This window comes from Idiotropiscis lumnitzeri, chromosome 7, assembly GCF_059441095.1.
Source record: "Idiotropiscis lumnitzeri isolate Australia: NSW breed Sydney's pygmy pipehorse chromosome 7, RoL_Ilum_1.0, whole genome shotgun sequence".
NCBI classification, from domain to species: Eukaryota; Metazoa; Chordata; class Actinopteri; order Syngnathiformes; family Syngnathidae; genus Idiotropiscis; species Idiotropiscis lumnitzeri.
In genome coordinates, this window is record NC_142397.1 from 13,430,710 (window position 1) to 13,445,571 (window position 14,862).

The 14,862-nt window shown below is 39.2% G+C and overlaps 1 protein-coding gene across 1 annotated transcript; it reads left to right on the plus strand.

The window, feature by feature from the left end:
- The first annotated feature begins 8,859 nt into the window (after positions 1-8,859).
- Positions 8,860-11,538, plus strand: LOC148333643 (uncharacterized). The gene is made up of 2 exons (XM_088301326.1): positions 8,860-9,007; positions 9,294-11,538. Exons 1-2 carry the CDS (start codon positions 8,975-8,977, stop codon positions 10,548-10,550), a joined length of 1,290 nt encoding a protein of 429 aa, XP_088157452.1. The 5' UTR covers positions 8,860-8,974; the 3' UTR covers positions 10,551-11,538.
- The last annotated feature ends 3,324 nt before the right edge of the window (positions 11,539-14,862 follow it).

Consider the following 14,862-nt stretch of genomic DNA (forward strand, 5'->3'; position numbering starts at 1 on the left):
TTGACCCATAATTGACGACACAGAATGTTTGTCTCATTACCTTGGAGATTGGCCAGCATATTTGGCAAAAAATATTGGTAATTTTAACTCTTCTTTGAAATAAATCTATCCACAGCTGTGTGCTGTGTGTTGGGTTACCACAACAGAGGCGCGCGATGTGTGTTGCAGTGGTCCAGAGACTGCCAAAAAGGGTCCCGTGCACAAAAATCAGAAAACAGGTGAGCCGTGATTTGGCCATTACCTTCGCCTAGAGGCACTTTTTTGTTATTCCATAAACACAATATTAATCAGAATGCTGTGTTTAGACTATTAGGAGGGACATAGAACATATTATGGTAAAGTGCATTTTTTACTTGACTTGAATTTCCCTTTAAATAGAAATATGATGGTTAAAAACACCTGATATTCAGTAATCTGGGATGCGTTTGAGAAAACTGTGTATACTTGAAAATCAACAAAAAACAGCTCCATAAGCACACTGTATTGCCTCGTATTGGCAAAACATTCTAACCAACTTGCTGTAAAATAATAGGTATGCTGACAGCAAACCGGATCTTGTCTGCCTTTGTCACTTTCTTCTTTCATCAAATAACTTCACACAGAGGACAAATAATGTGCATAATATAATAAATATAATTTACATTTGATATTCATGACATCTGTTCTCTGGGTTTAAAACTTCCCATTTTACTGGAATGCAGCATTAGGTGCCTTGCTCTGGAGCACCACAGCTGTGAATGCTGGGTGTGGGGTGCCGACCCATATGCTTATGCCAGTCTAGGGAATCCAGCCTAGGATATATGGGTGAAAGGTCGTTATTTTTTGGGGGGGCCACGGCTCCCTCATAATCCTCAAATCATATTGGAATCTTTAAACTATTGCATGATCATTTGCTAGTTATAGAAAATGACAGCCCAGATACAAGAATACAACTAACTGGTTGTTTTCTTTCATTGCACAATCCAAAACAAACAGTTAGGGTATTCTGTACTTTACGACTATTCTAGAATGCAACGAGCACTCATTTCCTCGAAGTTGCTGCTGCTTGAAGTTCAGGACATTTTGTTTCATTTTCCAACAGTGGTTTCCCATCTGTCCCTCCTTCCTCCCTCCTTCTCTCGGCTCAGTGCCGCTTGGCCTCATTTCCTTGTTTGAAGGAAGTAAGCATTGGCTCGAGAGCGGGAAGGGGAAAACAGAACTCAAGCACAATCATTAAATCAGAGGGAGACACGCGAGTAAACCAAGGGAGGGATACAGCAACGTGAGAACCTAGAAACTAAATCACCAAACAATCATTTACATGCCGGAGCAGTGATGTTGCTCAATGCGGAAGTTTTGTGATAAAAGAGTACAAGATTCCAAGATTTTTCAAACCCTCCCAGAAGACTTCAAGCCAAAGATTTCCTAATCCAGAGTCATTCCTGGCAGTCCAACCGTATGCAACGTGCCAGGGCAGGCCTTTTTTCCATTTAGTCATCATCATCATCTGGTACTTTTTTCCCTTGAAGCACTTTATGTCAGTTTTGCTCACCACGTTGTCGCTAAGGCCCTAAAACAAATATTTTCGTAGAACACAATACAGCCGTATGTTTACTTTTTCGGAGTCAGTGTGATGTCCCTCTTCAAACTATGCCATGGGACCAAAATGGGATTGATGTCCAAAAATATAACAGGCACATCAAAAACAAAGTACTTAATGTTCTGTGGACATTGGATGATATTTGGAAAGAAGCCAAAGAACAGAGTTTGGAAATCACCTCCACACTGGATGAGTCATGAGCGATGACAGTTGCAGGGATCGACTGACAACATTTGTCCTTGAACCAAGAAAGAACGTGGAGCGCTTTGTGCACACACATGCTGATACAGCATAATTGGACAACTCCTGTTGGGACTTTTTTTTTTTTTTTTTTAACAATCAGTTATACAAAATAGGTTACAAGAAGAAGAAGATGATCCCCTTCATTATTGCAAGAATTGTTCACTCTTTTACAGTTTATTTTGCTTAACTTCCATTAACTAAATTCAAATAAAGTTTAACTTTAAAGTGGACAGTGTGCTGAAATTATATCCATAGTTTCTAACACACTTTATTACTCTTTTACCGCAAGCAAAATTAGATTGATTCTAAGGCTTGATTTAAGCAAGGTATTTTTGTATTGTTTTTTTATCTATTTTAGTGAGGGGAATTAGTAGTACGAAAGGGAACATATTGTACTTTACTTTTAGTGTGTAAACTCATGTGACTAATGTGTCAGCTGTTGCAAAATAACAGAGGTAGTTGCAACACAATTCAGATAATTATCTCTTACACAATAGAAACATCTCCAGTCATCAGGAAAGAACATCCTCAATCCAGAGGAAAATTGTCAGTTCCATTCACATCTCTTTTTGTTAGAACTGATGTAAGGCAAGGAAATGTGAGCACCTGTGATCACATGTCCATTCAGAACAGAAACATGTTTAACTGTTTGGGGGAAATCGGGTTTGAATTTCCCACGCACTCGTCATGCGTGTTGTCGTCATTTTGTCACAGAGTTGCATCCAGAAATTTGAGCTGTGCAGAATACTGAGACCAAAAATTGGAGTGAAAAGAGACCCACCAGTGGCTTTCTTTCTTCTCTGAACCATAGGTCCAAGGTCATTCATTTAAAGAAAACTAATGAAATTGTCAAATTCTGGTTGTAGTGTAGGAGGACCCAAATTCAGGGACGCGCGACAGAAGTAACTTAAATGGGAATTTAATTGTACGCACGCTAGGGACTGGGAAAATTAAAAAAAAAATACAAAAGTACAAAATAACAGGGATCAACAAAACACACAAGGACTTGACTTAACTTGGCAGGCAGAAGGAAACTGACATGGACAACTGACATAAACAATGAACCGACAAGAACTAAAACCCTGAAAACAAACAAATTAACGAGATGAGGAACAACTGGAAAAGACACAAAAGGTTGCAGGGTGCTGATTGGTTAACACCAGTGCTTGGGTAAACGAGCACAGGTGGACACAATAAGCATGACGAGACAGAAGACACAGAAACACAAGCCAAAACTAACTAAAACTAAATTTAAAAACCTAAATCAACAAAACACCAAAAATACTAATACTAAATCAAGTAAAAACTCAACTAAAATGAAGTGTTAAAAAATGCAAAAAAACAAACGTTGAAACCAAATAAAAAATAATTATACTGAAAAATTCCAAATAACAATGATTAGGACCTTAACACAAACTGAAAAGTAGGTACAAATCCTTTGTTGGAATAAATGATTGTAGCTTTGGACTCTGTACCTGGAGAACAAAGATGGGAGTGTGTTAAATGTTGGCCACAAACATACTCACACGTGCAAATTGTTGCGACTGTTTTGCTGGTTCACGCCTGTTTTGGACTTCTCAAAGAAAATCTGAAGAAACCAGTTGAACCCGTCCAGCATGATGCTGATCTCTGCCACAGGCTGCACCTTTAAATGTTTACGACTTTCAACCCTAAGATTTGTATGCCATCGTTAAAACAAGTCAAAAGCAATAATAAGTGATATTCTCAAGGATTTTGGATCTGACATATATATATATATATATATATATATATATATATATTTATATATATATATATATTTATATATATATATATATATATATATATATATATATATATATATATATATATTTGGCGGTGTTATCTGAATGAATGCACATAAACAGATTCTCAAAACAGCACCTTTGACACAGCAACAACTTTGCTACTTAAAACAGAACAGACCCAAGAAAAAAAATGTAGCGCCCCTACCGGTAAAAGAAACATCCACAGAAATGCCGCTCATGGTTGACAGCCAATCGCAGGGCACACGAAGAGGCGCTTAGGGACTATTTAGCGCATTCAATCAACCATGCATGTTTTTGGAAGGTGGGAGGAAGCCGGAGTACCCGGAGAGAACTAATAGAGACACAGGAAGAACATGCAGACCCCACACAGGAAGGCCAGGGTCGGATTCAAACCCACAACCTCTACACTGTGAGGCGGACGTGCTAACCAGTGTACCACTGATTCTCGTAGATACATCCAAAATTCTAAATATATTTCTGAACTCTTGAACATCAGCTCGTCAAATGATTTCATGGCAATACAATTTTGTTGCCTTGGTGTGTTTTTTTTTTTTATGGTACAGTTGACCAAAGTCACTCTCAAATTATGCGGCGGAGACGTTAATATATGCTATAACTATGATAAGCTATCAGTGTCTGGAGTGTACCTGCACTCATAAAGGCAGGTACTTCCCCACGCCCAAATGTCGAAATTGACTCCAAGCGAATTTAATCTACTCAGTCCGTTTTTTTCCTTCCTTTCTCATTCACGAGACAGTATTTGATCTTCTTTCTCAATTTTCTGCAGCGTTTTTTTTTTTTTTTCTTGAATGGGGAAAAAAGTTGCTACATTTCTACAGCAGCCATGCTGTTCTCACAGAGCTGTTGCTAAGAAACTACTGGAACTGAGCCTGCTTACGAGCGTAATGTTGCAATGTTTGACAAGTCTCCATAGTAATGTTTCAATGGGCACGGTTAAATATTTGCAAACAATCACTTATTAGAGCAGCCTTGTCAAACAGTAAATCTCTGTAGGAAAAGGGGAAATAGAGGTCATACAAGGGTTGTGTTTTATTCAAAACGTAAAAAAAAAAAAAAAAAAGAACAAAAAATTCAGAAACATTGCCGTTGAGAAGATTATAATAATCTTTCGTCAGTACCAGAACCCTCCTTGTCATCATCCAAATTTATTTCAGTCTCTGGACTTTTTCACCAATGTTGTTGTTGACATCACTTTTCAGTCATCATAAGAGGCAATGATGATTAACACAGTGACTAACTCCAGGATGAGTTGGACTTTGGGATTTCGTCTTAACATCCCCACAATACTTTAGCCAGGACTTCTGAGGGATGGTGAAAATATGAGACTTCTTTCTTTAAAAGGAAAGGAGTAGCAGGCTACTTCCAAACTGATTTCTATTTGGGCTTAATTGGCAGATGCTTTTCAGTGATGGAGCAAAAGCAGATAAACACATTCTTGGAAATCACAAAACAAATAGAAAAAGAAAAAAAAAATGTGGCTTTTTTACGCCCCCACCCTCCCATCACCCCAGACACTCAAGCACACACGAGCAACACTCACACGTCATCACTGTTTGATTTCAGTACGCCAAAGCAAATTTGGGCTTATTTAAGAATACATGGTGGGGTTTTCTTGTGTTTATTTATCATTCAAAACTGACAAGGAAGGAATCATAGATGCAGACATATTATTGAAATAAAAATTCATTATTGTCACATAAATTCTAATATTTTACATTGGTCCCACTTTTCAGCTGTAATAGCGTCCACTTTTCTCAAATGACTGGTTATGATGTTGGACTATGTCCGAGATCCTTTATAGCTTGAATATCTATGAGGTCAGACATTACTGATGTTAGCTCACAGTCTGGCGTAGTCAATGTCAAATGGTCAGTGAGGTTGAGGTCAGGGTTCTGTGCATGTTCTTCCATATCTTGTATTTATTTACCTTGCTTTGTCCAAAAACAACAACCCTAATACTAAATAAATGTACCTATTTCAAATTACAGAGATTACCAATAAAATTTGTTACATTGATTGTCCTGTGAAAGTGGCTGAAGAAAAGACAGGCATTAAAAAAAACGTAAACAATTTTGAAGCAAGGTGAAAAGAACAATGACACATTTTATGTTCATAACGTGACTAGTGACACAATTTTCATTTTAATATTTGCATGTTCGCCGCGTGCCTGCTTGGTTTTTTTCCGGGTACTCCGGTTTCATCCCACATTCCAAAGACATGCGATTATTGCGGACTATCTATTCTTCTCTGGAAAGTCCGAAAGTATAATATTCAACCACTACAACATTTCTTTTCTGTGCAGAAATGCAAGCAAAGATATATAATTTGATATCTTAAACAAGAAATAGTAAACAGCTAATTAAAAACAATAGTATTTTTAAAAAGGTTTCTTGGTGTCTCCTTGAGTCGTGTTACCTTTTATACACTCTTAAAGACCCCAAATTGGGTTAACCCAACACTGGGTCCAAAAGGGACAAAGCCAATGCTGGGTTATTCATAGCCATGACCCAGCACGTCGGGTCAAGATGTTGCGCTAACAAGGAGTAATTAATAATTGTTAAACTGTTATACTGTTAAATTCAAAATATGAAGAAATGGGTTACTAAATTATCAGTATAGCTGTAGTTATGAAATAATTATAGTTTAAGTTCAAATATTAATTTTATTACCAATATTTTCTAAGAAAATGAAGTAACTTTCCCTCACAGCAAGTTATTTGCATGATACTGTATGCACAAGAAGCCCTCCAGATGCAACCCACCCATTTTTAACCACGGTTGGGACTGGCTGTGGTATTTGGTGCAAGGATTCCATTTGGATGTTCGCTTTTACCCTGACTGGGATTTGAACTCTGATGGCCATTTCCAAAGTCAGCCATATCAACCATTATGCCATCCAGCCACCACCGTCCGCAACTGAAAACGTTTCATTAAATTACTTCATCTTCAGCATCTAAAATGGAGAAAAAAAAGCTCTTTCGCATCCCCAAATCCGACCTTTATCCAATCTTCTCTGTCAAATTAACCCATACCAATCCAATCCACTCCAAATCCACAGATGCCAGTGGGTTAGGAAAATAACCCAGCATTTTTTGGTGTGAAACATAAAGTATGGACATTTCATGAACTGACATGTCCTAACATGTAAGGCTCGACAAAAAAAAAACAAAAACAGTTGAAATGTTGCCATTAAAATTTACATTACTCATCAAGGAAAATACACAACAATCTGGCAATAAATCAGTATGTGCGTGCGTGCATGCGTCCACGCGTGTATTTCAGCCCCTCCCTGTTAGGGTGACTTTCCATGTATCTGAGGCGTGTTGCATAACTGAAACAAGTAGAGCGAGGTAACAACTAACACGCATGGGCACTGAAGTACACATGACATACTACAAACATACATGGCATAACACCACAATCCTCCAGACTGGTGCCCATTGAGTTCCACACCCCGCATCATACTACAGTTTCCAGTGGCTCTAAAGCTGTAAGGTTTAGATTTTGCCATGCTATTTATAACTCGCGACAGTTCTAAATAGGTAGACATGAGGGGGCCCGTCTGGACTCTGTCAGTATGCCAGTCTGTTCATATGTCGGCATAAAGGACCTGTGAGTGAGAAGCAAACACGTGTTTAAAATGTTTACAGGCTGGACTTTAGTACTTTAGTCAGGCACAATCCCAAATGTGAATAATTACATGATCAAATGTTTAATAATTGATCATGGCAACTCACTAATTTGCGTCAAAATAATTATTTCTGGAAGAATCTCTATCTAAATATTTGTGTTTGCTGATTTTGTTCTAATATCTGGCAGCTACTATCAATTTACTGTCCTTCAATTCCGACATTCCTTCCAAAAATGGATAAATAGATAATAGATTATAAAGATGTTTTGAAAACAACCTTTAATTACACGCAATCACATTTGATTCTTTGTTCACTGAGCTTTGATGACTAATCTGGCATCAGGTTTCGTTAAGTACGATTGTTCAGGAAGGCTTGCTGCTGACTGTAACTACAAGTGGATGAGGTGTTGTTGGTTGCTCTAGCTTTAAGTGAGTAAATTCTGGAAATGAACATACAGTATGTGTGTGTGGTCACCACTTTACAAAATGATCAGATAACAGAAATACGTAGCAGAATCGTCTACTGAGGGAACAGCTGTCACTTCCCTGAAATCGTCTGAAAAGCAAAACAAAAATCATATCTGTGGTAGACTGTGCTTTGAAACTGTCAATTAAAAAGCACACACACACACACAAAGGAAACCCACTCACCATGATAACAATCTTCTGGTAAAGATCTTCAGCTTTGTGGGTGTTTTTTTCCCTCAACAGTTAAACAAAAAGGGACCACAGGTTTATTTTAACTTAGGGCCATAAAGTTAACGTGGGATTCAAATCTTCAACCAAAATGCCCTCAAAAAAACTGCTCAATGTGGTTTAATGTGAACAATAAAGCAGCCAATGTTTTTATTCTCTGCCTTTATTTTTCATTTTTACTCACCAAAGGTTTTCAACATCTTTTAATCAAGAGGCGTGTTTGCGTGCTCGTTCGATTCTTTCTGGTGCAATAATCATGTTCCGCTGTAATCGTAAGATTCTGGGGGAAACCTATTTATTGTGGTAAATTAAACTTTTTCAGAACATTCAGTAGCTATACAGTAAGTGGTCACCTCCACATGATTTATGACACTTCCTGGTATCCTATCATTAGTCATGAAAAAAAATGTACTCAAATGTATGATTATGTGTCTCGTTAAGGGGCTTTTGCTACCAAAGTACTTTTGACTTATTCGAAGGACGAAAATGGCAAAATACAAAGACCGCTTTACAATTTCATTTGCTTTTTCACATCTGGGTTCTTAAGATGGTGAAAACTGTGTTTATCACTCTCTGGGGAGGACCTCTCGCAATTCATAGGAACTGCCATAAAGAATGAGGAGAGCTACTGTACACTGGAAAAACAAATGCACTCAGTGGACAAGAGGCTAAAAGGGCTTTTATTTCAGACAACCACAAAACTGACACATTTCACACAGCTTACTAAAAATACACGTTTCTCTTCTGTATATGTGTGTGTGTGTGTGTGCGCACATATGTCTCTGCTCTCTCTGTTTTGTAAAAACGCCCAACTCTGAGCTCACATGAAACTTGAGGTGGAGGGAGGGACATCCGGGAACATGGCGAGTGGAAACTCCTCCCAACTTGAGGAGGAGTTTCTAAGGCAGTCATAAAAAGTGCAGCACAGCAGTGGACCTCAGCATACTTGGCTCTGGACACGAGTATCGAACAGTGAACAGAGGATCTGAGTTGACTCTCCTGGCCGAAAGGGTACAGCATGTCTGAAATGCATGACAACATTTTCACAAAGGTGAGTCAGTGATTTCCAGAATGTGGTTTTGAATGACCTCGGTCAGCGTTGTTCTTAGGAAGGTGGTTGGTGTATTACCTAACTAGTGATTTGACAGTAAACATACAGAGTTTAAGTTGGGTTATCTAACCAAATACGCAATTTAGGATGTCTTTTGGTTCACAAATACAAAAGTTAGTCAGTATTTTTGGTATTCCTTCGGTAAGTGATAATATCTGTAGACTTTTGAAGTAGCAATTTTGCCTTTTATTACCTATCATTTAACAATTCAATCCATCTGCAACAGAACCTTTTGAACTTGGCGCTTGATGATGCCTTGCTCCAAAGACCGTCTCAGCTCAAAGTCCCAGGACAAGGTCGACTGAATCGGTCCGCCTCGTTCTTCGCACCCTCCTCTCCGCCTCCCTCCTCCAATCTCAGTTTCAGCACTGAGCATATCAACGACGATGACAGCGGCAGCTCGCTATGGTCATCAAACATCTGGAGCCAGAACCCCAGTCTCCAAACTAAAGCATCTGCTCTGCAGGTACGCTCCATGAGCCTAACTGAGTCCAGCATCTCCCTACTCTCCTCCTTTGGACAACTCAAGAACCTGGAAGCTTTTCCTTCAGGACCTGTCACAACAGTGGCTCCACCACCAGGCTTCCCTCCCGCATCCAATCTGCCCGCCCAAGTGCCACCCATGCTGTCCTCCAACCGTTACAAGACTGAGCTCTGCCGAGGCTTCCAGGAGACAGGCAGCTGTAAATATGGCAGCAAGTGCCAGTTTGCCCACGGTGAAGCGGAATTGCGTGGAATGTATCGCCACCCCAAGTACAAGACGGAGCCTTGCAGAACCTTCTACAACTTTGGGTACTGCCCATATGGCTCTCGCTGCCACTTTATCCATGAGGAAAAAATCAGTGGAGCCCAACTAACATCTGGCAAATTCCCGACTCAGCGCCAACCAGCTCCCGGCACAAGCAATGGTCAGAATCCACGGCACCAACTCCGTCAGAGTGTCAGCTTTGCAGGGTTCTTGGGCTCGTCACGGACCTCCCCTCCGCCATCATTCCCGACATCCTTGACTGATCCAAACCTGGGCTTCTGCAGGGCTGCCTCTGTGTCTCCACCTCCAGCGGATCTGATGTCCCCCGTGTTTGCTGACTCCCTCACGCGGGAAGTAGCAGCATTCCAGTTTGGCAACCACCAAACCCGTGCCAGCTCTGGAGACATCCACAACATTCCTCTCATAGTTGAGCCAAAAGCCTCACGCTGCACGTGTGGCCACGGGAATGACTTCTCTGTTTTGCACAGCAACAATGGCAGAGGTTTCGCCAAGATGATGGATGGAAACCAGCAGGAGAGCAGCGGCTTGTTTGCAGGTTCCGGCCACAGTGGATCGATGAAACATGCGAGTCTGCAGCGTTTCTCTTCCGAGGACTCCCTGGAAGATAGCTACAGCAGCAGCAGCGGAGGTTCCAGCGGGTCTGAGTCTCCAACTTTCGATGGATCAGCCACCAAGAGGCTAACTGTATTTGAACGTCTGTCCTTGTCCGACTAAGGGAAATGACAGCAGAGAACTGTGTCTGGCAAGTCTTTCTTCAGAACCAGAACTGATCAGGACAAGTCAGCTTTTGATGACACAATAACACTTAATAATGTTCTTAATTCCTGTTTGTCAAATCTGAACTTGTCTTGGACAAAGTGATTACTCTAGCAATACAGTTACAAATTGTCATAATAATTGTAGCAAATGGGACCTTTTTAAGTGGTCTTCCAAAGATTTTGACCATACCAGCAATTTGGCTGGTTTGCAAATTTCCACCCGTACTGATCAAAATGGCTCATCAGTTGAGACAATCAAAGTGTCGTGCCTTAAACATTCTCCCTGCCTCACGAGACAGTGCTCCTCAGTGCCAAGAACAGTATGTTTGATTCTGCGGTCTTCATGAGAATGACCTCACGTGTATAACTGATGCCATTTTATCTGTGACATGCACTTTACAGCAAATTTGAGCGGGAGAAAACTGTCTCCCGGTAGCATTCAACCAAAGCTTCATACTTCACTCTACTGTATGCTTGTGTGTGCGCGTGCGCGTGCGTGTGCGTGGGCCTGTGTGTTTGTGTCTGTAACTTAGTCTGAGTCCAGGGGTGCAAGTGGATGCAAGATCAAAGTGTGCAACAGAAAATGATATGTCAAATGTAAATACATGACCCACTTTAACATTTTGTAATCTTTGGTGGTTTCTTAACGTCACCCTTCTGTACGCCCCTTCAAAGGTCCCCTGTTTGATTGACAGCCTGGTTCAGGGACTTGAACGCAGTATTCTTTTGGTTATTGGTTGCCTCGCATTGTTTTAACTTAAAGTAATATATTTATTATGATATTTATTTCTGTTTAAATAAAACAAATGTATTTTGTACGTTATTTATGAAGAATTATTCCAAGGTCTGTGAATTACCAATGTGAGAAAAGGGAGTTAACAAAGAGAATGTTATATTTTTAATTGTCCAAAAGTGTCTAAATAAATTTCAGAATAAGAAAATGGGTTTATGGTCTGTCTCCTTTGTTGTTCTGGCAAAAGATTCCACAAGAAATATAAGACACTTGCATAACACACTGTACACAAATTCACTTTCATTTTATCTTGCAAAAATATTTAATTTTATTTCTTTGTGGAAAGTAATAAAGACGTACAACTCTTCGAAATGAGGATTTGCACTACCATCATTCCATCAATCAATTTTCTGTACCCCTCATCCTCAGTTAGCTGACTTTGGGTAGAATATTTTCAATGAAAGGTATTAATCATCATTTCTTCAGATTTCCTAAAGGTAATGTTACTAGCATATAAGATTTCAGGTGAAGAACATTGTCACTGACTCTTATCAAGTTGACTGGTAGAATAGTTACAGTTATAAGATCCAATAACTAATGCACCTAGCGACACTTTTTTCATGAATAAATTCAACCCTGAAAAGGCATGAATCGAGTTGGACGTCAGATTAATATACCTATTATATAAAATAATATACTTAACTCATTGACTGCCATTGACGGCTAAAGACGCCACAGATCCTTTTTTTTTTTTTTTTTTTTAACTCGGCTGGTAGTGAACGTGTTAATATCGTATATGCCATGTTAATAGATTTCATTCCAGAAGCATGTGTAGATATCAATGCTGACTGTATCATTTCATTTAGGATTAATCTGATTTGTTGATGTTGAAATTACACCAATGCTCTTTTTCCTCAGCACAATAATAAATTCATCTTGGTCCTGCTTGGCATGATTAGTGACAGTCAGTGTTTATGTTATATTACCAATGGAAATCTATCATGAATAGAGTTGCCACAAATTTGTAGATACGCTGTAATGGGAATGGGGAATTTGAGTTTATAAAGTTTCACTTCTCTTAAAATTAGCGGTGTTCCTTGCTTGGCTTGCTTTTTATCCCCATGAATCAGTGTTTCTCTCTGATCTGTATTGCCATTGTCAGCATCTATCATGCCTCTAGGTTCGGTGTTGAAATTCCATGACAATTCAGTGTTGAAATTTCCGCTTAAAAACTCCCAATTTGACCTCGTGTTGAGCAAGCAGTCTCCAAAGCAAAGAAAACCCCAGCTGATACTGTGAAAGCACTGGACTCTTTGTACCGCATCTTAAAAACAAACCAAAATACCACTCAGTGTTTCAACATATTTTGAAGCAACTTGCCAAGTCTAAGTGCATAGTGCACTTTTCTTATGTAAATATATTAAAGCTGTCAAACGTGTATATGTTTTTCAAATTAGATAAATCACAACCTTGAATTTTTGATTGGCTTTTTTTATCAACATTTTTTTGCTTGCCAAGTTTGAAGAGCACTTGTTATGTGTTAATTATTTCTACAATTGGTGTTATGAGCAAGTCTTTGATAGTTTTTTGATCTTCTGCAACACTCTCATCTCCTCTTTTCTAATCAGTTAATTACTTGCAATAACTAAAAAAATAAATAAATACATAAAAAAAGCCCAATATTTTGAAATGAACTCATTTTCAAAATAGCTAGTTAGCAAGATGGCCTCACAGTGCAGAGGTTGTGGGTACCATTCCTGGTCCGGCCTTCCTGTGTGGAGTTTGCATATTCTCCCTGTGCCTGCGTGGGTTTCCTCCGGGTCCTCCCACATTCCAAAAACATGCATGGCAGGTTGATTGGACACTCTGAATTGTCTTTAGGTGTAAGTGTGAGCGAAGATGTTTTGTGTGCCCTGCGATTGGCTGGCAACCAGTTCAGGGTGAATCCCGCCTATTGCCCGAAGAAAACTCCAGCACCAATAATGAATATATATATATATATATATATATAAATATATATATATATATATATATATATATATATATATATATATAATATATAAATGGCTTCTACTGCGTGTTGCTTTTACAAAAGTAAACCATGTTCCTCTTTGTAATGAAGGCAGGATGTGTTCCCATGACAATCAACAATGTGTAGTCCGCAATCTGCAAACACTGAAGGCTAAAAGAATGGATCTGTGCATGTGTGTGTTTGTGTGCGAGTATCCACTTATACCTGTACGTCATAACAGCCACCAAACTGTACTAGCAAAAGAAGAAGAAATGTTTAGCTCCCCGTTCATTTATGATGTATTGTATTCTACACTTTTGACAATATGAAAGTCAGTCTATAAAACGGGCCATTCTGGTACTCACTTAACACGGAATTCACAGGTTCTTATCTCTCTGAATACTTAATATTGTACTGTAATTCAGGCCAGTCATTTTTGGGTATATTCTTTTCTTGCTCCATTCTACATAATCTAAAGGGTGCGCCTTATCATCAACACGGTGCAAAGATTACCAACAGCCGCTGTGGAACTGTTAATGATCAACCACTAAACTGTTACTGCCAGAACCTTTCACCCTTGTCAAAGCCTGTACGCATGCACGTACACACACACGCATGCACACACACTTAACAATCAGTTGAACGCTGGATATAGACGAAAGTACAAGAGATAAACAAATATAAATGAATAAAACATCAAATACGCTGGACATAAAAAGACAGGCTAACAGGTACAAAGGATGAAAGCCCTCGTTGTTAAACTGTAACGTGTACATGATTCAAATCTTGTTAAAAGCAGCAAGCCAAATGCACAGGAGTATTTGCTGTTTCCAACTCAACCCCACTGCGGTGTCAGAAACGATCAGAGGAGGTTGACAAGAGGGATTAAAGTTACGGGAAAAGGAGATTAGAAACGGTGAAAGTACTCCAACTCCTCTGGGAAAAAAGCGTTCAAGCGGGGAAGAGCATGAGTTTGTACGTGCCACCAGGTGAGAGTTCCTCTCAGGAATTCTGTTAAATCTTTTTCACCTGAGGCAATAACAAACCAGGATTGGAGTGGCAAATCTTGGGGCCCGTGTGTGCCTATTACTGTAGTTAATAATGTTACAGCTCGAACACTCTCTTCAAAACATCGTCATAGTTTCGGGATAAGCATACATGGTGAGTAATTATTAAACATCCAATGCCGTCAACCCTTCAGATAATAACAAAAGTAACTTCTCTTTTACTTACTAAGTCATGTAACATCAGTAGTTCGCAACCATTATTTACCAGAGGATACTAAACAAGCGGGTGGTCAATGCACCTAGTACGTAGAAGCAGGTACCTTGAACTTTGGCACAGTCCCTTTTCCTCTACGTTATTACATTACCTCTACATCGCAATAAAATATGCCCCAGTGAGTTCCTTACCTTGTTCATGACGGAAATTTTATCATTCGTTAATTTTAAAAATATATATATTTTAATTTAAATATAATTTCTCCATTGTGAAATATTTCTTATATTTTTATTTTAACCGACA

Bases quoted from the DNA above. Each gene is read 5' to 3' on its own strand.
- LOC148333643 (XM_088301326.1), top strand. From the start codon at position 8,975: ATGTCTGAAATGCATGACAACATTTTCACAAAG. The intron at 9,008-9,293 runs GTGAGTCAGTGA...CATCTGCAACAG, and splicing joins ATGACAACATTTTCACAAAG to AACCTTTTGAACTTGGCGCT.